The sequence below is a fragment of the Hemitrygon akajei genome, chromosome 20 (genome assembly GCF_048418815.1).
Source record: "Hemitrygon akajei chromosome 20, sHemAka1.3, whole genome shotgun sequence".
NCBI classification, from domain to species: Eukaryota; Metazoa; Chordata; class Chondrichthyes; order Myliobatiformes; family Dasyatidae; genus Hemitrygon; species Hemitrygon akajei.
The window spans coordinates 4,693,909-4,719,320 of NC_133143.1; the positions used below are offsets into that span (position 1 = coordinate 4,693,909).

Here is a 25,412-nt window from a genome sequence, read left to right on the forward strand (position 1 = left end):
ATTGGCAATTAGCAATAAAGAGATCCAGAGCAGGCAGAAGACCAGAGCGGGGTGTCCATGAAGAGGAGGAGGGTTGAAGACAGGAGAAGGGGTCATCGGTGGGGGGTAGGACAGTCCTTGTCAAAGAAGTAAGCTCGGAGACGGAGCCGGCGGAAGAAGAGTTCAGCGTCATGGTGTACGCGGAACTCACTGAGGTGTGGGCAAAGGGGGACAAAGATGAGGCCCTTACTGAGGACAGAGCGCTCTGCCTCAGAGAGTTGAAGGTCAGAGGGAATGGTAAAGACCCAGCACGGATGAGAGATGGGATCAGAGGGGGGAGGGAGGCTGGTAGTGTCAGTGGAGAGGGAAGGGTTGGGGTGAGAGGAAGATGGAGCCTCTGAGGGCCCAGGAGCTGACGATGGGATCTGAGGGAGAGGGGATGGCAGAGTGGTGGTGGGGGAAGGGGAGACGGGAGTCACAATCGCAGCATGTGAAGACCCGGCCTGAGGGGAAGCTCCTTCACTCAGAGGATCGTGACAGTGTAGAATGAGCTGCCAGCACAAGTGGTACATGCAAACTTGATTTCAATGTTCAAGAGAAGTTTGGATAGGTACATGGATAGTAGAGCTATAGAGGGCTATATCCCTGTGCAGGTTGATGAGAGTAGGGACATCAATTAGTTACACGCATGCGCACCAGGGCAGAAAAGATCGGAAGTAAAACCCCGCAACCCGGAAGTAGAAATAATATATAAACACTGAGGGTACCCACCCTTTTTTTTGCACCGCGGACGGGTTTAATATTGATAATATTCTTGCGGACCGGCCGACGGGGGCGCGGGGTGGGGTGTTAAACATGACTGGAATACAGCGATATTCGAAGCAGGTTCCTTACGTCCAGTCTATTCTAGTTTTCACGGCTCTCAGTTTCTGTCCCGCTTGCTCACGTTTTTTCCGCTGAGAAAACTCAGCGGGTTCGTCTTTAAGTGCTGGGTGCTTGGACTCGGGGTACCGAAGCAGTTTTGAGACATTGCCTCATTAGACAGCCTCCGGGCCCGAACTCAGCCTTTCCAAAATAGTCGAATTAGGTAACCTAACAGAAACAATGTTAGATTTAGAATGAAAGTCAGATGAATCATCTATCATGTTCCCAGTTAAATCCAACTCATTCTCACTAACCACAACAGTCACAGTATCAGATTGTTTCGCAAAATATGGTTTAATCATATTTATGTGGCAAAGTTGTGTTGACCTTCTACGATCTGGAGTTTTTATTACATAATCCACATCATTAACTCTAGACACAATTTCATAAGGTCCATGAAATCTAGCTTGTAAAGGATTTGTCTGCACTGGGAAAAAAACCAACACCTTATCTCCAGGCTTAAACATCCTCATCCTAGCTTCCTTATCATACCAAGTTTTCATTTTCTCCTGAGCCAACTTCAAATTTTCCTTGGCTAAGCTACAAGCTTTATGTAACCTGTCCTTAAATTTCAAAACATAGTCCAACAAATTAGTATGCACTTCCTTACTAATCCACTGTTCCTTCAATAAAGCTAAAGGTCCTCTAACTCTATGTCCAAACACAAGTTCAAATGGACTAAAACCTAAAGATTCCTGTACCGATTCCCTTACTGCAAATAAAAGTAAGTTTATACTCTCATCCCAGTCACCTTCATTCTCCACACAATATGTCCTAATCATATTCTTGAGAGTAGAATGAAACCTCTCCAAGGCACCTTGCGATTCTGGATGGTATGTAGACGAAGTAATTTGCTTAGCTCCCAATTTATAAACTATCTGTTGAAACAATCCAGACATAAAATTACTACCTTGATCAGTTTGTATTTCCTTAGGCAATCCAAAATAAGTAAAGAATTTTATAAGAGCCTTCGTCACAGTTTTAGCTTTTATATTCCTAAGTGGTACTGCCTCTGGAAACCTAGACGAAGTACACATGATAGTCAACAAATACTGATAACCAGTTTTTGTCTTTGGTAATGGACCAACACAATCTACAATAACTTTAGAAAACGGTTCACCAAATGCTGGAATAGGTTGTAATGGAGCTACTGGTGTAACCTGATTTGGTTTACCCACAATTTGACAAGTATGGCACGTCTTACAAAACATCGCCACATCTTTTCTTAAACCAGGCCAGTAAAAATGTTTTAAAATCTTGTCCACAGTTTTCCTTACCCCTTGATGTCCACCTAAAGGCACACTATGAGCTAAAGTCAAAATCTCATTCCGATAAACTTTAGGAACAACTACCTGGTAAACAACATTCCATTCCTCACTTGCAGGAATTGTAGGCGACCTCCACTTCCTCATCAACACTCCTTTTTCCAAGTAATATCCTACTGACACCTTCTCAATTTCACTACCTAGTAAAGCTTGTTCCCTTAATTTTACAATCTCAGGATCTCTATTCTGCTCTGCTATCATCTCCTTCCGAGACAGAGATAAATCTTCATAGTCAGACTTACTCCCAGAATCTTGTTCAAACAACGAAGGTAAGAAAGTCTCTGACACATCCTCAAAACTCAAATCCTGAGTTGAACAGTCATGAGTAACAACCTCATTCTGCACATCAATTTTTTTAGCCATTGCTCTAGTCACAACACAAGAAGAATCTGTGTTAGAATTCACCTCAGGTACCTCTGATTCCATTGTCAAATGCACTTCAGGAAAAACTTGTCCACCTGCCAAGTCATTACCTAACAATAAAGAAATACCCTTCACAGGTAAGCTATGCTGTAATCCTACCTTAACAAATCCTGTAACTAACCCTGACTTTAAATTTACTTCATGTAAACGTACAGGCATAAAATCACTTCCAACACCTCTTATGTAATTTACCTCACCAGTATCACTCTCTTCATTAAACTTCAACACACTATCTAACATCAGTGATTGAGAAGCTCCAGTATCCCTAAGAATTTTTATTGGCACCAGAGTAGATCCTTCTTTCAAGGATACAAACCCTTCAGTTATAAAATGATCATATCCCTTTCTAACTTTGTCAGACTCTAACAAATCCTCATTTGTGTTTACCAAACCCTGTAACTTTACAGGTGCTTTAGTATGTTGCACACAAGCATCCGGAACTGCTTCCTTCTCTTTCTTTTTCAATTTGAAACAGTTAGCTATTACATGGCCAGGCTTCTTACAATAGTTACAAATAAGACCAAACTGTCTTTCCTTCACAGGTTTTCCTTCCTCCTTACCTCTCTCATTAACCTCTAATTTAATTTCTGATTTACCTTGAGTCTCCATATTATTTTTCCTCTTAAAAATTCTACCCTGAGGAAATTTATTCTTATGGATTAAAACATACTCATCAGCTAACCTAGCACAGTCCTGCAATTTATCAGTATCCCTCTCATTTAAGTAGGTCCTTACTTCAACAGGAATGCTTCTTTTAAATTCCTCCATTAAAATCAGCTCTCTCAATGTCTCATAGTCCCCATTTACATTTTTAGAAGAAACCCATCTCTCAAAACACATAGCTTTATCATAGGCAAATTCCACATAAGTCTTTTCCACAGACTTTTTCAAACTCCTGAATCTTTCCCTGTACGCTTCTGGGACCAATTCATACGATTTGAGAATATTTTCTTTCACAATATCATAATCTAATGCTTGCGCAGCAGTTAAAGCTGTGTAAACGTGTCGTGCCTTGCCTTTGATTACACTCTGTAATAACACTGACCATTTATCTTTCGGCCACTCTGACATCCGAGCAATAGTTTCAAAATGTTGAAAATATCTTTCCACTTCTGTTTCACTAAATGGAGGGACCAATTTAATTTCTTGGCCAGCAACAAACGGTTTTTTAGAATCAGCAGACTGTTTCTCAGACCTTAATTCCGCCATTGCATATTCAAATTCTCTTTTCTTCTGCTCAGATTCCAATTTACACCTCTCTAACTCTGCTTTACTTTGTTCCAACCTCATTTGTTCAATTTGCAACTGCATCTCCAGATTACTTATTGGAAACGATTCTAAAATCGATTCTTCAAAATGACCCGAAGCCACAAAATGTGATGCGATCTTTCTCTGTATTACAGCTTTTGATGTAGTTGGCTTTAAGATCCCTTTAAGATGCAACCGATTAGCAAGTTCAGAGACTTCAGTTTTTTTCGCCTTCGCTAACAAGTCCGCGACTGGCGAATCCAGAAACTCATCAATATTCATCGTTACCGAATACCACTCACAAGCCAATCAAACAAAAAAAAAATTGAGCAATCCCCGTTACCAAAACACCGATTCAAAATCAAAAAGCTTATTAAACTCAAACAATTCAATCCCGGACGAGCCCCCATATTTATGTTACGTATTCAGGCAACAATAATTATAGATGAGTTAGACGAAGGGTTTTTATAACGAATAACACGTTTATTAAACACTGATAACAAACCCCCTTCAAATGTAAACAAACCCAAACAATGATCCGAGCTCAGCTGCTGGCAGCTGGTCAGACAGTTCTTAATAGCTTTGCAGTCCCAAACAGTCTTTAAAGCAGTATTGAAACGAACTCAGTTCGTTAAAGCGATATGCCGAAAGAAAACAGACTTTAAAACGATATGCCGACAGTTCAAAAGCTCACGGTACTTTTAAAAGGAGAGACTTTTTAAAGCGATTTAAATTCTCTTCCACGTCGATGTCCTTCGATTCCCAGCGTCGAACTCCCACGTCGAATTTTATTAAATATAACAACTTAAAGTGACTGACCTTCCTTCCACAATATTCTCAATCTCCCGCTTTTTCCAGCGGAGACTATCGTGAGAATAGCAAACGAAATCCTTCCGAATGAGGATCACACAAGGTCGAAGTCAATCCATCGAAAATCGATTCTTCTCGATTTGTCTTCCAAACTTCACTCTCCCTTAGCAAAGAAACCGTTGGCTCTGACCTTTTAAACTTTAGGCATTATATAAAACTTCATTTTTAACTAAACTGCGTCATCACATTAAATCACACAGTAACATGAAGTCATCTTGGCAAATCCAGCCACGAACTGCCCCACCCGACAGGGTGGGTCTTCCTTTTATACCCTGTAGAAAAAACCTGTCACATGACCTCTACTGGCGGGAAAATGACATCACTCCACCATTACCTCATGTCCAGTATAACTTCAACCCCAGTCACGTGACAAGGGTACGTAACACACTGAGGAGTGCAGTAGAACAGAGGGATCTGGGAGTACAGATACATAATTCCCTAAAAGTGGTGTCACAAGTAGATAGGGTCGTAAAGAGTGCTTTTGGTGCATTGGCCTTTATAAATCAAAGTATTGAGTATAAGAGTTGGAATGTTATGGTGAAGTTGTATAAGACATTGGTGAGACCGAATTTGGAGTATTGTGTGCAGTTTTGGTCACCTAATTACAGGAAGGATATTAATAAGGTTGAAAGAGTGCAGAGAAGGTTTACAAGGATGTTGCTGGGACTTGAGAAACTGAGTTACAGAGAAAGATTGAATAGGTTAGGACTTTATTCCCTGGAGCGTAGGAGAATGAGGGGTGATTTGATAGAGGTGTATAAAATTATGATGGGTATAGATAGAGGGAATGCAAGCAGGCTTTTTCCACTGAGGCTAGGGGAGAAAAAAACCAGAGGACATGGGTTAAGGGTGAAGGGGGAAGGGGAGGGGCTTCACGCAGAGGGTGGTGGGAGTGTGGAATGAGCTGCCAGATGAAGTAGTAAATGCGGGCTCACTTTTAACATTTAAGAAAAACTTGGAGAGGTACATGGATGAGAGGGGTATGGAGGGATATGGCCCAGGTGCAGGTCAGTGGGACTAGGTAGAAAAATGGTTTGGCACAGCCAAGAAGGGCCTAAAGGCCCGTTTCTGTGCTGTAATGTTCTATGGTTCTAATGCTTCATTCCCAGATACTATATCCCATTAATTTTCTTTCATCCATGTGCTTATACGAGAGTATCTAAAATGTCCCTAATGCGTCTACCACCATCCCTGGCAGCGCATTCCCTGCTTCCATTGTTCTGTGCTAAAATCCTATAGTACATCTGACATCACTGCTCTGATTTCCTCAAATGCCTTCTTAGCTATTTCCACCTTGGGGGAGAAAGGCACTAACTGTCCACTCTATCAATGCCTCTTATCATCTTTTAATCTGTCGCTTCCTTCATTCCGAAGAGAAAAAACATAGCTTGTTCATCCTTTCCTCAAATGCTCTGAAATTCAGTTAGCATCGTGGTAAATCTCTTCTGCACTCCTGCACTCTTGAAAGGTTCCACATCTTTCCTATAATGAGGTGACCAGAACTGAACACAATACATCAAGTGATCTAACCAGAGATTACCAAACATTACCTTTTGGCTCTTGAATGAAGGCCAAAACACCATACTCCTCTTAACAACCGTATCAACAAGTATGATAATTTTGAGGGATATATGGATGTGGACCCCAAGAGCTCTCTGTTCCTCCTTACTGTTAAGAATCCTGCCATTAACCCTGTGCTCTGCTTTCAGGTTTGATCTTCCAAAGTATATCATTTCACATTTTTGAGGATTGAACTGCACCTTGCTTTTCTTAATCCAGCTCTGCATCCTATCAGTGTTCTATTGTAAACTACGACAACCCCCTATACTATCCACAACACCACCAACTTTTGAGTCACCTACAAAATATCTTTGTCTTAACTTACCCACCCTTCTACCTATCCAAGTCACTTATAAAAACTATGAAGAGCATGCTCCATCTACCACCACCCTCTGCCTTTTGTGTGCAAGTCAATTCTGAACCCACATGGCAGGGTTTCTCTAGATCTCGCATGTTCTTGACTTTGTGAATGAGCCTACCACAGGGAACCTTGTTGATCAAACCTACACTCAAGAAGAACAATAGTGCAGCGGTTGGTACGACGCTATTACAGCTTGGGACATTGGAGTTCAGAGTTCAATTCTGCCACTTTATACTTTCTTCCCTGAACCATATGAGTTTCTCTGGGTGCTCCAGTTTCCTCCCACAGTTCAAAGACATACTGGTTAGTAGGTTAATTAGTCATTGTAAGTTGTCCTGTGATTAGGTGAGAGTTAAATGTTGTTGAGAGACATAGCTCGATGGGCTGGAAGGGCCTTAATGCCTTCTATGCTGCTCTGAAAGGGAGAACACAACTACAGCTGTGAAGATCCCTGCTGCAGCTGATGACCCTGTGATCTCTGTCTCAGAGGCCGATGTTGGACTGTCTTTAACGAGAGTGAACCCTCGATGGAATACCTGGTAAGGCTCTGAAAACCTGTGCCAACCAACTAGTGGGAGTATTCAAGGACATTTTCAACCTCTCACTGTTACAGGCAGAAGTTCCCACTTGTTTCAAAAAGGCAACAATTGTACCAGTGCCAAAGAAGAATAATGTGAGCTGCCTCAATGACTATTGCCAGGTAGCACTCACATCGACAGTGATGAAATGCTTTGAGAGGTTGGTCATGACTAGACTGAATTCCTGCCTCAGCAAGGACCTGGACCCATTGCAATTTGCCTATTATCACAATAGGTCAATGGCAGAAGTAATCTCCGTAGCTCTTCACATGGCTTTAGACCACCTAGACAACACAAACACCTACGTCAGGATGCTGTTCATCGACTATAGTTCAGCATTTAATACTATCATTCCTACAATCCTGATTGAGAAGGTGCAGAACCTGGGCCTCTGTACCTCCCTCTGTAACTGGATCCTCGACTTCCTAACTTGAAGACCAAAGTCTGTACGGATTGGTGATAACATATTCTCTTCGCTGACGACCAACACTGGCGCACCTCAGGTGCGTGTGCTTAGCCCACTGCTCTACTCTCTGTATACACGACTGTGTGGCTAGGCAGAGCTCAAATACCATCGAAAAATTTGCTGACGATACAACCATTGTTGGTAGAATCTCAGGCGGTGATGAGAGGCGTACAGGAGTGAGATATTACAACTAGTGGAATGGTGCTGCAGCAACAACCTGGCATTCAATGTCAATAAGACGAAAGGGCTGATTGTGGACTTCAGGAAGGGTAAGACGAAGGAACACATACCAATCCTCAAAGAGGGATCAGAAGTGGAGAGAATGAGGAGCTTTAAGTTCCTGGGTGTCAAGATCTCTGAGGATCTAACCTGGTCCCAACATACTGATGTAGTCATAAAGAAGGCGAGACAGTGGCTATACTTTTTAAGGAGTTTGAAGCGATTTGGCATGTCAACAAATACACTCAAAAACTTCTATAGTTGTACTGTGGAGAGCATTCTGACAGGCTGCATCACTGTCTGGTATGGAGGGGCTACTGCACAGGACCGAAAGAAGCTGCAGAAGGTTGTAAAACTAGTCAGCTCCATTTTGGGCACTAGCCTACAAAGAACCCAGGACATCTTCAGGGAGTGGTGTCTCAGAAAGGCAGCGTCCATTATTAAGGACTTCAGCACCCAGGGCATGCCCTTTTCTCACTGTTACCATCAGGTAGGAAATACAGAAGCCTGAAGACACACACTCAGCGATTCAGGAACAACTTCTTCCCCTCTGCCATCTGATTCTTAAATGGACATTGAAGCTTTGGACACTACCTCACTTTTTTTTAATATACAGTATTTTTTTTTGCACATTTTAAAAAAATCTATTCAATATACATTATTTATTTATTTATTACTATGTTTTATTTATTATTTTTTTTCTCTGCTAGATTATGTATTGCATTGAACTGCTGCTGCTAAGTAAACAAATTTCACGTCAAGTGCCGGTGATAATAAACCTGATTCTGATTCTGCACTAAATTAAAAGCTAAATGTAGTACAGTATCCTGCCTCAATGACTATCATCCAGTAGTACTTACATTTACTGATGAAGATCAGTGATGAAGTGCTTTGAAGGATTGGTCATGAAGCATATCAACTCCTGTCTGAGGAGTGATAGGCATCCACTCCAATTTGCATACCATCAAAAAGGTCAACAGCAGATGTCATTTCTTTGGCTCTTCACTCAGCTCTGGAACTTTGAAGATGCATTCAATAGGATGCTGTTCTTTGACTCCAGCTTAGCATTCAACATTAATATCCCCTCAAAACTAATCAATAATTTCCAAGGTATAGGCCTCAATACTTCCTTGTGTAACTGGATCCTCAAATTCCTCTCTTTCAGACCCCAGTCAGTTCAGATTAGTGACGCTATCTTCACAGTCGCAATCAGCACGGGACTATGTGCTCTACTCGCTTCATACTTATGACTGTGAGGTTAAGTACAGCACTAATGCCATATTTAAGTTTGCTGATGACACCGCTATTTTTGGACGAATCAAAGATGGTGATGAATCGGCATATTGGAGAGAGATTTAAAATTTGGTTGAATGGTGCCACAACAACGACTCTCAACATCAGAAAAAACAAAGAGCTCATTATTGACTACAGTGAGAGGAAACCAGAGGTCCTCATTAGGTGATCTGAGGTGGAGAGGGTCAGTAGCTTTAAATTCCTTGGTGTTATCAAATCAGTGAATCTGTCCTGGGATCAGCATATAAGTACCATGATGAAGGAGCCATTACAGCACCTCTACTTTTGCAAAGTTTGTGCAGGTTCAACATAGCATCTAAAATTTGACAATTTTCTATAGAGGCTGAATGGAAAATGTCCTGACTGTTTGAATTGCAGCCTGTTATGGAAATACTGATGCCTAAAGAACAGAAAAGCCTACAAAAAGTGATGGATACAGCTCAGTCCATCACAGGAAAAGCAGTCCCTACCAGTGAGCAGATCTGCAAGCAGTACAGTCAAAAGAAAGCTGGATCCATCATCAAAGACCCCTATCATCCAGGCCATGCTCTCTTCTCGCTGTTGCTATCCAGAAGCAGGTACGGGAGTTTTAGGCCAAAAATTACCAGGTCATAAGATATAGGAGCAGAATTAGGCCATTTGGCCTGTTGAGTCTGCTTGACCATTTCATTATGACTGATCCAGTTTTCCTCTCAGCCCCAAACTTCTGCCTTCTCCCTGTATCCCTACATGCTCTGACCAGTCAAGAACCTATCGACCTCTACATTAAATATACACAAAGACTTGGCTCCACAACTTCCTGTGGCCAAGAATTCCACGGATTCACCACTCTCTGACTAAAGAAATTCCTGACCATCTCCATTCTAAAAGGACGCTCCGCTATTCTGAGGCTGTGGCCTGTAGTCATGTAATCTCCTGGCAAAGGAAACCTCCTCTCCACATCCACTCCACCAGGACCTTTCACCTTTCATTAGGTTTCAATGAGTCATTCTTCTGAATTCCAGTGAATACAGACCAGAGCCATCAAATGCTCTTTACATGACAAGCTGTTCAATCCTGGAATAATTTTTGTGAACCTCCTTTAAACCCTCTTCTAGCATATCTTTTCAAAGATAAAGGGTCCAAAACTGTTCACATACACCAAGTGAGGCCTCACCAGTGATTTATAAAGTTTCGCCTTTATATCCTTGCTTTTATATTCTAGTCCTCTTGAACTGAATGCTAACATTGTATTTGCCTTCCTCGCACAGGCTCAACCTTTAGGGAATCTTGCACAAGGACTCCCCAGTCTATTTGCACCTGTTTTTTTTTGTATTTTCTCACCATTTAGAAACTAGTCAACCCTTAATTTCTTCTACCAAAGTGTATGACCATAGGCAACCTGACACTACTTTATCTGCCATTTCTTTGTCCGTTCTCCTGATCTGTCCTGTCCTTCTGTGGTCTCTACTTCCTCAACACTACCTGCCCCTCCACCTATCTTGATACCGCCTGCATACTTTGCAACAAAGCCATTAATTCTATATCCAAATCATTGACATGTAGTGTAAAAAGAATTGGTCCTAACACATCCCCCTGTGGAACACCACTAGTCAATGGCATCCAACCACTCTTTAGAAACATAGAAAACCTACAGCACAAGACAGGCCCTTCGGCCTACAAAGTTGTGCCAAACATGTCCCCACCTTAGAAATTACTAGGCTTACCTATAGCCCTCTATTTTACTAAGCTCTATGTACCTATCCAAAAGTCTCTTAAAAGACCCTATTCGCCTCCACCACTGTTGCCGGCAGCCCATTCCATGCACTCACCACTCTCTGAGTAAAAAACTTATCCCTGACATCTCCTCTGTACCTTCTCCCCAGCACCTTAAACCTGTGTCCTCTTGTGGCAACCATTTCAGCCATGGGAAAAAGCCTCTGACTATCCACACATCCTCTCATCATCTTGTACACCTCTATCAGGTCACCTCTCATCCTCTGTCGCTCCAAGGAGAAAAGGCTGAGTTCACTCAACCTATTCTCATAAGGCATGCTCCCCAATCCAGGCAACATCCTTGTAAATCTCCTCTGCACCCTCTTTATGGTTTCCACATCCTTCCTGTAGTGAGGCAAACAGAACTGAGCACAGTGGGTTTTGACCAGGGTTCTATATGGGTGTAACATTACCTCTTGGCTCCTAAATTCAATCCTGCAATTGATGAAGGCTAATACACCATACGCCTTCTTAACCACAGAGTCAACCTGTGCAGCTGCTTTGAGCGCCCTATGGACTCGGACGCCAAGATCCCTCTGATCCTCCACACTGCCAAGAGTCTTACCATTAATACTATATTCTGCCATCATATTTGACCTACCAAAATGAACCATTTCACACTTATCTGGGTTGAACTCCATCTGCTACTTCCCAGCCCAGTTTTGCATCCTATCAATGTCCCGCTGTAACCTCTGACAGCCCTCCACACTATCCACAATACCTCCAACCTTTGTGTCATCAGCAAACTTACTAACCCATCCCTCCACTTCCTCATCCAGGTCATTTATAAAAATCACGAAGAGTAAGGGTCCCAGAACAGATCCCTGAAGCACACCACTGGTCACCGACCTCCATGCAGAATATGAACCATCTACAACCACTCTGGATCCACAAAGCAATGTCCTCTTGGTCCCATGCCTCCTTACTTTCTCAATAAGCCTTGCATGAGGTACCTTATCAAATACCTTGCTAAAATCCATATACCCTACATCTACTGCTCTACCTTCCTCAGATCCTCAAAAAATTCAATCAGGCTTGTAAAAGGCATGACCATTGATGATGCAAAGATTATCGCCGGAGGCTCAGCAATCTCCTCCCTCGCCTCCCACAGTAGCCTGGGGTACATCTCATCCAGTCCCGGTGACTTACCCAACTTAATGCTTTCCAAAAGCTCCAGCACATCCTCTTTCTTAATATCTACATGCTCACACTTTTCAGTCTGCTGTAAGTCCAATATTTATTGCTTATTTATTAATTATTATGATTTCTTTTTGTATTTGCATAGTTAGTTGTCTTTGCACGCTGGCTAAATGACCAAGTTGGTGCGATCTTTCATTAATTCTATTATGGTTATTGCTCTTTCATGGGTTTCTTGAGTATATCCACAAGAAAATAAATCTAGGATTGTATATGGTGACATATATGTACTCTGATAATAAATTTACTTTCATCTTTGAACTTTACCCTGATTAAACCTTCATATACTTTGTTAAACAGATTTCCCTAAATTTACTATGTTTGCTGCCTATATGCTGATAGTTCTCTTTTGCTATTAAGCTGGTAGATCAGATGGCTGAAGGGATGATATTGGAGGATAGGCTTTAGATTTCTGAATTATTGTGTGTGTTTCAGGAGAAAAAACCACTGTTGAATTGTACCTAAACCAGAATGGACCCATCATCCTTGCATGGAGGATTCCTGGTGCTGTTGTGAAGGGTGTTTACTGAGTAGGCAGAGGAATGGGGTTCAGAGTAGATGTTCGGATGAAGAGTTAAAGTCATCAAGAGGAATTTTTTTAAAATTTCAGTAGGCAGAACAGGTGAGTAAATACACAAAGGTATACAAAGTTATATTGCATCTATTTTGATGCATGGTGTGTAACCAGTAATGTGAGTGAAACTTCAATGTAGGATTATGACAATCCTATCACTGAGAAACTATTGAAATCTGGACAATCTTGGCAACTCTGTATCTTTGGATATAGAAATATTGGTTGAGACAAGGGGGCTATGGAAAAAGAAGTGGCACTGCACAGTTTGTGAAGGAATGCATTACTTCAGCATTATGAGAGAATATCTCAATAGGCTGCTCAAATGAAGCTATGTGGGTAGAGATCAGCAGCCAAAGTAGTGTTATAATTTTGGTCGTGGTGTATTACAGACCTCTGAACAGTGAACAGATGATACAAGAACAGAGGCAAATAGCAGATGGATGTAATAAAATATTTGTTGTAACTCTAGCATATTTCACTTTATGAATATCATTTTGATTATTGGGAGATACGGTACTCTATAACAGGCTCTTCTGAACCAATGAACCCCTGATGCCTAGTTACACCCATAAGACCAAAATGCCTACTAGCCCATATGTTTCTCCAATGTTGGAGGAAACCCAGGAGGTCATGAGGAGAAGGCACAAACTTCTTACAGACAGTAGCAGAATTGAGCCAGGTCACTGGCACTGTAACGCACAGTGCTGACCGCTACGTTAGCACTACACTTTACAGTTGCCTCAGGGATCTGTTCTGGGATCCCTTCTCCGCGATTTTTATAAATGACCTGATCAGGAAGTGAAGGATGGGATTTGCTAATGACACAAGGATTGGGAGTGTTGTGGATAGTGAGGAGCGCTGTCAGAGGTTACAGCGGGACACTGATAGGATGCAAAACTGGACTGAGAAGTGACAGATGGAGTTCAACCCAGATAAGTGTGAGGTTGGTCAGTTTGGTAGATCAAATATGATGGCAGAATATAGTATTAATGGTAAGACTCTTGGCAGTGTGGAGGATCAGAGGGATCTTGGGGTCCTCGTTTAAATAAAGTTCATCTTCAAAAATCTAAAAAGTCTGGAGGTTTAGCCTTACTTAATTTCGGGTTTTATTACTGGGCAGTTAATATACGATATCTTACATTTTGACTATATTATATTAATCGTGTAGATTGTCCGGTATGGGTTTCTTCAGAAGCTAACTCTGTTAATAAATTTTCTATTATTTCTCTTCTTGGATCCTCACTTCCTTTATCTGTAAGTAAACTAACTGATGATTTAATAGTTAAACATACTCTGAGGATCTGGATACAATTTAGAAAACACTTTGGTTTATTGAGATTTTCCCTTTCAAGCCTCATTTATTCTAATTTTTTAAAACCGTCCATGACTGATTTAGTTTTTAAGGAATGGGACAGTTTGGGTATTAAATGTTTTGGGGATCTGTTTGTTGGAGAAAACCTTTGTTCATTTGAGCAAATGTCGGCTAAGTATAGTTTACCCAAAACTCACTCTTTTAGATATTTACAAATTAGAGACGTTTTAAGATCTCAATTATGTACATTCCCTATAAACTCAGATAAGAACTTACTAGACATAATTTTTAAGATGACACCTTTTCATAATGATTCAATATCTAAGATATATGGAATGTTACTGGAGACGAGGAATGTTCCTTTAGACAAAATTAAGAATATCTGGGAACAAGATTTACAGACATCCAAATTTGAGGAAACTTGGAATGAAATTTTTAAACTGCTTAATACTTCATCGCTATGTGCTCGTCATTCCCTCATACAATTTAAGGTGGTACATAGAGCTCACATGACTAAGGATAAGCTATCTCTTTTTTATTCAGGTGTATCTCCCTACTGTGACAGATGTAATAATGGAGAAGCTTCATTAATTCATATGTTTTGGACTTGTCCGAATGTTGAAAAATATAGGAAGGAAGTTTTCCAAACTTTTTCCTTACTTTTTAAAGTCAATTTTAAGCCTAGACCTCTGACGACCCTATTTGGTGTTGTTGCAGGACAAGATATTAAGTTGAAGGCATCTGATTTACAAATTTTGGCCTTTAGTTCTCTTATAGCTAGGAGGACGCTTTTGTTTAAATGGAAAGATGTTTTTCCTCCTACTCATGCTCAATGGTTATGCGACATTATGTTTAGATTTAGAGAAGATTCATTGTTCAATTTCTGAATCTCGTCAAGACTTTCAAACATTGTGGGGACCTTTTCTGAATTACTTTCAAAACCTTCAATTCGTTATTTAAACAGATGTTGGCTATTATTAATTTTTATCATATAATAAGGTATTTTCCTTCTTTTCTCCTTAATGAATGGCTTCGGTCTTTGTAGGGGTTAGATTCTTTTTTCTTTTGTAATTAGTATAGTTCAATATAACTATTGATTAACTTATATAAATATGGGGTAATGTAATTGTTATTATGAACAGATATAATGTAACTGGCAGTTTTTTAAATCTTTTCTGACCTTTTATATACATTTTCTTGTACTCTGTATTCTTCTATGTAGAAACTAATAAAAATATTGGAAAGAAGACATTGATAGGATGCAAAACTGGGCTGAGAAGTGGCAGATGGAGTTCAACCCAGATAAGTATGGGGTGGTTCAATTTGGTAGGTCAAATATGCTGGCAGAATATAGTATAAATGGTAAGACTCTTGGTAGTGTGGAGGATCAGAGGGATCTTGGGGTCCATGTCCATAGGAACTCAAAGCTGCTGCGCAGGTTGACTTTTTTTTAAGAAGGCATATAGTGCATTGCCCTTCATCAGCCATGGGATTGAATTCAAGAGCCGAGAGGTAATGTTACAGTTGTATAGGACCCTGGTCAGATCCCACTTGGAGTACTGTGCTCAGTTCTGGTCACCTCACTACAGGAAGGATGTGGAAACTATAGAAAGTGAACTGGGCCTTTTCTCCTTGGATTGACGGAAAATGAGAGGTGACCTGATAGAGATGTATAAGATGATGAGAGGCATTGATCGTGTGGATAGTCAGAGGCTTTTTCCCAGGGCTGAAATGGCTAACACGAGAGGGCACAGTTTTAAGGTGCTTGGAAGTAGGTACAGAGGTAAGTTTTTTACGTAGAGAGTGGTGAGTGCATGGAATGGGCTGTTGGCGATGGTGGTGGAGGCGGATACAATAGGGTCTTTTAAGAGACTTTTGGATAGGTACATGGAGTTTAGAAAAATAGAGGGCTATGGGTAACCCTAGACAATTTCTAAAGTAATTACATGTTCAGCACAGCATTGTGGGCCGAAGGGCCTGTATTGTGCCGTAGGTTTTCAATGTTTCTATGTTAACGTGTTGCCCTTAATCTGGATTATTGGGATCTCTTCTGTAGAAGGTATGACCTGTACAAAGTGGACAGTTTATACATACATATGGATGCAGTTTGTAGTGAGTGTATGAGGATGGACAGGCAAAATTATAATGTATGGGATGAGGTGAACATGGGGGCAAAATAAAAAGGGTGATGAATACAGGACTGAAGGTGTTATGTTTGGATGCACTCAGTATACAGAATAAAGTAGATAATCTTGTAGCACAGTTAAGAGATCAGAAGGTATGACGTTGTGGGCATCATTGAGATGTGGCTGAAAGAAGATCATATTCATGATCTTAACAACCTTTTATGGAAAGGGCAGACACTAAGCAGAGGGGGTGGGGTCTGCTTTGTTGGTAAAAAATGAAAGCAAATCCTTTGAAGGAGGTCGCATAGGATTGGAAGATGTAGAATCCTTGTGGGTAGAGTAAACACTATAAGGGTAAGAAGACCCTGATGAAAGTTGTATTCAGGCCCTGGAACAATAGCCAGGATGTGGGATATAAATTTCAATGGGAAATAGAAAAGACATGTAATGTAGTCATGGAGGATTTCAATATGTAGGTCGTTTGGGAAAATCAGTTTGGTGCTAGATACCAAAAAAAGGAATTTGTAGATCATACTTTTTTAAAGCAGCTTGTGGTTGAGCTCTCTAGGGGAAAGACAATTTTGGGGTGGGTTTTGTGTAATGAACCAGAATTGATTAGGGAGTTTAAGGTAGCTGAGTTAAATAAACTCTTGGGAGGCAGTGATCATAATATGATAGAATTCACCCTGTAGTTTCAGAGGGAGAAGATAAAGTTAGATGTATTACAGTTGAAGTAAAGGGAAATACTGAAGCATGAGAGAAGAGCTGGCCAAAGTTGATTGGAAGGGAACACTAGCAGGGATGACAGCAGAACTGCGATGGTTGGAGTTTCTTGGGATAATTCAGAAGATTCAACATGGATATATAGCAAAGATGAAGTATTCTAAGGTGAGTACAAAGCAACTGTGGGTGATGAGGGATAGCATAACAGGAAAAGAGAGGGCATATAGTAGAGCAAAAATTAGTGGAAATACAGAGGATTGGGAAACTTAAAAACCAACAGAGGGCAACTAAAAAACCATAGGGAGAAAAGCTAGCCACAGCCACCAAAGAGGATACTAAAAGCTTTTTAAGATATATAAAGAGTAAAAAGGAGGCGAGAGTAGATATTGGACTGCTGGAAAATGACACTTGAGTGGTAGTAATGGGGGAGAAAGAAATGCCAGATGAACTAAAAATTAGTATCTTCCATCAGTTCTCACTGTGGAAGACATCAGCGGTATGCAGAGATTTGAGAGTGTCAAGGGGCAGAAGTGATTGTAGTTGCTATTACTAAGGAGAAGGTGCTCGGGAATCTGAAAGAGCTGAGGGTAATAAGTCATCTGGACCAGATAGACTACACCCCAGGGTTCTGAAAGAGGTAGCTAAAAAGATTGTGGAGGCATTAGTTATGATATTTCAAGAATCACATGATTCTGGAGAAATGGAAAGTGGCAAATGTCACTCTTTAAGAAATGAGGCCATCAGAAGAAAGGAAATTATAGTACAACAGCCTGGCTTGAGGGAAGAAGTTGGAGTCTTTTATTAAGGATGAAGTTTTGGCTACTTGGCGGTGAATGATAAAGTAGGCATGGTGTCCTAAGGGGGAAATTTTGCCTGACAAGTTTTTTGGACAAAGAAGAGGCAGTGGATGTTGTTTACTTGGATTTTCAGAAGGCCTTTGACAAGGTGCCACAAATGAGGCTGCTACAAAGAGGGCCTGTTTTGGTTTGCTGCTGTTGGTAATTGGTGCTCTGCAGGGGTTGGCATTGGACTGCTTTTTATATTATATGTCAACAATTTAAATGAAGGATTTGATGGCTTTCTGGCCAAGTTTGCAGATGAAACAAAGATAGGTGGAGGGACAGGGAGGTGTTGAGAAAGCAGGGAGTCTGCAGAAGGACTTGGACAGGTTGGGAGAATGAGCAAAGAAATGGCAAATGGAATTTTGTGGAATTAAGTCAAGTCAGACACCATATAATTTCAATCAACCATTTCTTCTTTATTGCAACTTTAGCCGGCGAGAGATCCGAGATCTACAGTGGGCAAGAATCCCCTCTTGCCGACCGGACCTCCCAGGATCTCTATCTTACATGCAGATACCATCCCTATTATACAGGTATTTTGCAGATCTTCTAAAAATTATGACAGCCTTCAAATTACTTCCCCTAAAGCAATCAGCACAACAAGTGGTCCATATTTGTCCATATGTTAGCCCCGCATACGGAGCTCGGTGCAAAAGCCTACTCAAGTCAGTTTTGACCACAGGTTAATTATAAAACAAGTTAATCATAAAGCAGGAACAATCTTAATCAAAAAGGGAACATTATGATCTGTCACATACATGACTAACTCAAATTAGCCATTTTAACAAAACAGCCTTAAAAGGGGATAACAATGCACCAAAAATCTTTTAGCTGTAAAAGGGAATAAGACAGTACCTTCTTTACATTATCAATATAGTGTAGGGAAGTGTATGAACATGCACTTTAGTAGAAGGAATAAAGGGATAGATTTGGGCCCCTTATCTAAGAAAAGACGTACTGTCATTGAAGAGAGTTCTGAAGAGGTTCACGAGAATGATTCTGGGAATGAAAGAATTAATGTATGAGGAATTTTTAATGACTTTGGGCCCGTACTCACTGGAGTTCAGAAGAATGAGGAGAAATCTCACTGAAACCTATCAAATATTGCAAGGCCTAGATAGAATGGATGTTGAGTGGATAGTTCCAAGTTGCCTAATTCAGCTGCTATTTCTTATGGTCTAATATTAATTGTGATTTCCATAGTGTAAAGGGTTCGAGAACTTTTTGACCCTCTCTGTAGACAGACCAATGAGGGATGGGGCATTAGTAGAAATTATTTTGGGGAATGTAGCCTACCGGTAGGATGGACTGGGGGAGGATTTTAGAGAAAGTGACCACAATTCTGTTTTAAAATGATTATGGAAAAGTGATGATAGACTAGGAATAAAGACTTAAATTGGTGGAAGGCAAATTTCATTAAAATTGGCAGGACCTGGCAAAGGTAAACTGCCTCCACCACAGTCTGGCAAAGCATTCCACAGATTTATTACTCTCTGGCTAACAAAATTCCTCTTTACCTCTGTTCTAAGAGGTCACCTCTCAATTTTGAGTCTGTGGTCTCTAGGTCTGGATACCCTCACCATCAGAAACATCCTCTCCACACCAACCCAATCCAGTACTTTCAACATTCAGTAGGTTGAGATTCCCCCCTCCCCCCCAATATTCTTCTAACTTCCAGTGAGCACAGGCCCAAAGCTGCCAAATGCTCCTCATGTGTTAACTTAATTTCCAGAATTATTCTTGTGAACCTCCTCTGGACTCTCTTCAATTTCAGCTCATCCTTTCTGAGATATGGGGGTCAAAACTGTTGACAGTACTCCCAATGTGGCCTCGTCAGTGTCTTAAAAAGGCTCAATGTTATCTCCTTGCTTTTATATTCTTTCCCCTTTGAAATAATATGGCACAGACACAAATATATGCCTCCTTTACCACAGACTCATCCTGTAAATTAACCTTCTGAGTCTTGCATGAGGACTCCTAAGCCCATCTGCACATCTGATTTTCAAACCTTCTCTGCATTTAGATACTAGTCCACACTATTGTTCCTTTTACCAAAATGCATTATCATGCATTTTCCAACACCATATTCTGTCTGCCACTTTTTTGTCAATTCTTCCAATTTTATGACCTGCTGCAGTCGCATTGCTTCCACAGCACTACCTACCCCTCCACCTGTCTTTGTTTCATCCACAAACTTTACCACAAAGCCAACAATTCCATTATCTAAATCACTGACAAACAATGTGAAAAGTAGTGGTTCCAATACAGACCCCTGAGGAACACCACTAGTCAATGGCAGCCAACCAGAAAAGGCCCCTTTTATTCGCACTGGCTGCCTCCTGCCTGTCAGCCATTCTGCTATCCATGCCAGTAACTTCCCTGTAATGAAAGAGTTAGGAGTTTGAGAATATCCGGTGTGTCATCAAATAAATGTTTGGTGGAGAGCATCCTGACTGTTTGCTTCACAGCCTGGTGTAGAGACCCTAGTGCACAAACAAGAGGCTGCCTGGGGTTTGTAGACTCAGCCAGTTCCAGCATGGGCATGGCCCTCTCATTCAAGAGGCAATGCCACAGGAAGATGGCTTTTCTCACTACTAGCCATCATCATCCAGGATATGCCCTCTTCTTGTCACTGCCATCAGTGAAGACATGAAGCCTGATGACCCACACTCAGTGATTAAAGAACAGCTGCATCCCCTCTGCCATGAGATTTTGGAAAGATCCATAAACAGTCTCTTGTTTTTTATATTTTATTTTGTAACTTTATAGCTATTTTTGCTTTTGCGCTGTACTACTGCCACAAAACAATAAACTTGACATCAAATATGTCAGTGATAATAAACCTGCTTTTGATTCCAATAAGGTTCAGAAGTTTCTCCCCAGGGTAAAAAAAATCTAAAGCTTAGGGGCATAGATTTAGAGTCGGTGGAAAACAATGAAAAGGGACCTGAGGGGCAACTCTTGCATGCAGGGGGTGCTGAATACATGGAATGAGCTGCCAGAGGAAATGATTGATGTTGGTACAGTAGTATAATTTAAGAGGCAACACACACAAAATGCTGGTGGAACGCAGCAGGCCAGGCAGCATCTATAGGAAGAAGTACACTCGACGTTTTGGGCCGAGACCCTTCGTCAGGACTAATTGAAAGAAGAGTTAGTAAGAGATCTGAAAGTGAAACATTGAGGAGCGGATACTTCCCATCCCCATACAGGCAATTTTGGCTGATAACAACCTCAATTTGAAAATTTCTTTTCTCTCTGACCCTCTCACAATCACTCCTTGCCTGCTCTTCATCTCCCTCTGGTGCTCACCTCCCCCTTTCTTTCTCCCTAGGCCTCCCGTCCCATGATCCTCTTCCTTCTCCAGCTGTGTATCACTTTTGCCAATCAACTTTCCAGCTCTTAGCTTCATCCCACCCCCTCCGGTCTTCTCCTATCATTTTGGATCTCCCCTCCCCCTCCCACTTCCATTTTTTTTTGTAATTTATTTTTTATTGAAGTTCATCATCAAACAAACATTTCCATAAGGTGTATTTCAGACATTGTACATATATATCATATAATCATTTATGTCACAAATCTCCACATAGTATTTATCTGCAGCATACACTTATAGAAAAGAGTGGAGAGAAAAACAAGCAAAAGGAAAAAACTGTGTACAAGTAGGGAGTTTTACAACATATATTCATTGATTTGTGAGAATAAAATCAGGCCTGTGAGGCATTATGTAGTTGAACCATTTTTCCCAATATGAATCAAATTGTTCCAGCTTATGATTAACAGATGCTGTTATCTTCTCCATTTTGTAAATGTCCATTGTAATTTCCATCCATGCATTTAAAGTTGGGCTCTCCTGTGATAACCATTTCCTAGTAAGAGTCTTTTTACCAGCCACCAACAGTATATTCATTAAATATTTATCCCTTTTCAACCATTCTTGAGGTATATATCCAAAATATATGGTCTTACTCTCTAAGGATATTTCACATTTAAAGATGTCTTGTAGGGCATTGTGTATCCCCCTCCAATAGTCAGTCCCAAAAAACAGGGCAGTCCCAAAAAATACAATGATTTGCATTTTGATTTCCACAATTTCTCCAGCAAACAGGGAGGTTACTACATAATGGGATTTCTGAGAGGGTGTAATAAAATATCTTATCAAGTTTTTCCATCCAAACTCCCTCTATTTCTTTGAACTGGTACACTTCCATTGATATCTCCATATTGTTGTCCATTCTTCCTCAGATATAATTATCCCTCCTTCCTTCTCCCATTTTGTTTTAGTGTATGAAGTCGAATGTGTTTTAAGATTTGACAACCCCTTATACATGCTTGAAATGAATCTACTACTGTTATCTCAATTATATGCTTTTCTGAATAGCTCTATCAAGCATGTATTTGCCTTGGTTACATTTTTAAGCGTCTTATTAACATATCGCATCTGTAAATACCGATTAAAAAATCTTGTTTTTCTAATAAGTATTTCTGTTTAAGTATTTCAAAACTGAACATCATTTAAGAATTTCAATATCTCCCTCTAGATTATATTCTTTTATGGTAGTTTTCCATATTTTAAGAGTCAATTTCACCCACGGGTTATCAATAGTATTTATGTACCTTTGCAGGTTGTTATCAGCCAAAATTGCTTGTATGGGGATGGGAAGTACCCGCTCCTCAATGTTTTTCCATTGAGCGTCATATGATGGGTTGCACCAACATATCACAGCTCTCAACTGTGCTGCAAAATAATAATCTCTTAGAGAAGGTAGGCCCCATCCCCCCTTTTCCTTTGCTAATTGCAAAGTTTTGAGACGAACTCTAGGCCTTTTACCCTGGCAAATATACCTTGGTAACATTTTTTTCCATTCATTGAATTGATTTTGATTCATCTCTATTGGTAGGGTCTGAAAGAGATATAACAACCTGGGCAGTATATTCATTTTAATAGACTCAATCCTTGTACTGAGACTGAAGAAAGGAATCAGGTTCCATCTTGCCATATCTTACTTAATTTTTTAATATAAGGGCTGATAATTACATTCTGATAATTTTGCCAAATCTGCTGGCATAATGATGCCCAAATATTTGAAAGACTCTGTTTACCATGCCCAGGGATATCTACTTGCAATTTCTCTTGGTGGGCTATAGTAATATGAAAGTCATTGGGTTTTATCTATGTTGATCTTGTATACTGATAATTGACCATATTGTTCAAAGGATTGCATCAATTTAGGTAAAGAGTATGTTGGTTGCCTTAGATCAGGAGTCGGCAGCCTTTACCACTGAAAGAGCCATTTGGACCCATTTCCCACAGAAAACACTGGGAGCCACAGAACCCGTTTGACATTTAAAATGAAATAACACTGCATACAACGTTTTTTTTTGCCTTTATGCTATGTATAAACAAACTATAATGTGTTGCATTTATGAAATCGATGAACTCCTGCAGAGAAAACGAAATTACATTTCTGCATGCAACAAAAATATTTTGAACTCCAAAAAAAAGATGTTGGGTTGAAGGTTACTTTTAAGTAAAATACTCAATGTCTATTTGAGTCCTTCTTCTAGTTATGAAAAACGCCGAACTTAAATTGTCCGCCAGCAGCAAACCAAAAATAACGTCAGCCAGCTGTCAACCTGAAAAATAAAAGGACTATTTCACTGAACAATGAAAAAATATGAATATATGTAAAATAATAGGCAATTAAAATATTTATCATACTTGGTTAATGGGATTTCTGCTCCTGGACCTCAGCGCACAGCATCTGCACATCAGGGCTGTATGACGTCACCTTCATCTTTACACAGGATCGCAAGCTGTCATCTGTGAGGCGTGCACGATGTTTGTTTTTAGTAAAGTTCATGTTGGAGAACACCTGCTCACATACATAGGTGGATCCAAAGATCGACAGGACTCCAAGCGCATACTTTTTAATGTTTACATAAATGTCGGGGATAGCATTCCATGTTTCGAACACAAGTTTGTCCGGTTTGGGGAGGTTTTCAATATCACTCCATTTGTGATTCTGAGCAAGAACGGCCTTCTGACGGGTAACATCTTCAAGGTCTGCTGTCAAGCGTCTAAACTTGGACACCCATATGTCTTTGTCGGCTATGTCGGCCAGTTCCATCTCAAGATCAGGTTGACTCACACCTGCCAATGCAGTCGTATTCAGTAGGGATGGATAGATGCTTAGGGGAGTGACCGGGAAGGATAATGTGTTTTTTTCCTCTCTGAACTCACAGAAGCGTTTCCCAAGCGATGTTTGCATTGCGATGATTGAAGAATGTAAATACTCCGAATTTATCATGTCGTGAGCTTGTTTGAACTCTCTCAAATTGGGGAAGTGAGACAATGTGCCTTTCTGTAAATCTCTGGCAAGCACTGTCAACTTGCGCTCGAATGCCAAAACATCCTCCAACATGTGCAGGGCTCTGCGTCCTTTCCCCTGAAGAGCTGTGTTCAGCGTGTTCAGGTGTGCTGTCATGTCTACCATGAAGTGTAGCTTTTCCAGCCACTCTGGCTTTTCCAGCTCAGGAAAGGTGAGCCCTTTGCTGCCCAGGAAAGTTTTCACTTCTTCCAGACACGCGACAAAGCGTTTCAACACCTCCCCTCTGGACAGCCACCGGACTTTGTTGTGCAGCAGGAGATCAGAATATGCGCTTTCCAGCTCGTCCAGTAACAAACGGAATTGACGGTGATTTGAACTTTTTGCCATTATTTTATTGACAATCTGAATGACAACATCCATTACTTCTGTGCATTCCGGAGGAAATGTTTGAGCGCACAGTGCCTCTTGGTGCAAGATGCAGTGAAAAGTCAGCAGCTTTCTGTCCAGCGACTTCTGCAGTAAAACCACAAATCACTTGTGCGCTCCTGTCATACTTGGTGCCCCATCAGTAGCTACTGACACCAGGTGGGTGATCTTTATTCCTTTGGTTCTTAAACAATTCAAGACAGCCTCACAGATGTCCTCCCCCCGTGTTTGGCCTTTTAGAGGTATCAACTCAATCATTTCTTCCTGTGGCCTGGCAGAGTTTACATACCGGCAGAACAGCGCTATTTGTTCAATATCACCTTTGTCTTTAGACTCGTCACAGGCAATCGAGTAGGCCACAGCTGAATTGATGTCTTTAATTTGCTGTCTTGTGATGTCGTCTGCCATTTTTATGGTTCTGTCTTTGACAGTCTTTGCAGAGAGGGGCATATCCCAAATTTTCTGCACAATTTCACTCTTGTTTTTAAAGTCCATGAATAGATGTTCTGAAATCTTAATGAAAGATTCTTTTATATATTCACCATCTGTAAACTGCTTCCCGTGCCTGACTATTTCCTGAGCGGCAACAAAACTAGCATATGTAGTTGATTTTCCAGACTTCATCCACTTCTTGAAATGATTTTTCAGATCAACCTTCCGCATCAGTTCCGAAACGGCTTTTTTTCTCCATCTCCATCCGGATATTTTTGAACAAAGGCTGCGTGTTTATTCTGGAAATGTCTTGTGACATTTGACTTTTTGTTGTTTGCTAGTTTCTCATTGCATATTAAGCATACCGGTAAACCAGTCTCGTCAGCAGTGAAAGCAAATGAATCTGCCCACGTATCATTAAACGTTCTGTTTTCTTCAGTCACTGTT

General features: G+C 40.7%; 1 protein-coding gene and 1 long non-coding RNA gene across 8 annotated transcripts in view; one reads left to right on the forward strand and one right to left on the reverse strand.

Annotated features, from left to right (window-relative positions):
- The window catches only part of LOC140742197 (uncharacterized), a 366,178-nt gene that overhangs the window by 30,855 nt on the left and 309,911 nt on the right, over nt 1–25,412 (reverse strand). The gene's annotated exons all lie outside the window — the stretch shown is intronic.
- The window catches only part of fbxl7 (F-box and leucine-rich repeat protein 7), a 206,529-nt gene that overhangs the window by 8,140 nt on the left and 172,977 nt on the right, over nt 1–25,412 (forward strand). Inside the window, exons 2-3 of one of the 7 annotated variants that reach the window (XM_073072989.1) lie at nt 15,307–15,410; nt 18,207–18,308. The exons of 4 other annotated variants lie outside the window; for them this stretch is intronic. In XM_073072989.1, the coding sequence (XP_072929090.1) occupies nt 15,344–15,410; nt 18,207–18,308 (169 nt within the window). In that variant the 5' untranslated portion in view covers nt 15,307–15,343. Of the gene's footprint in view, nt 1–15,306; nt 17,099–18,206; nt 18,309–25,412 lie in introns of those variants that run through there. 2 more of the 7 variants (XM_073072992.1, XM_073072990.1) reach the window with 2 other exon arrangements.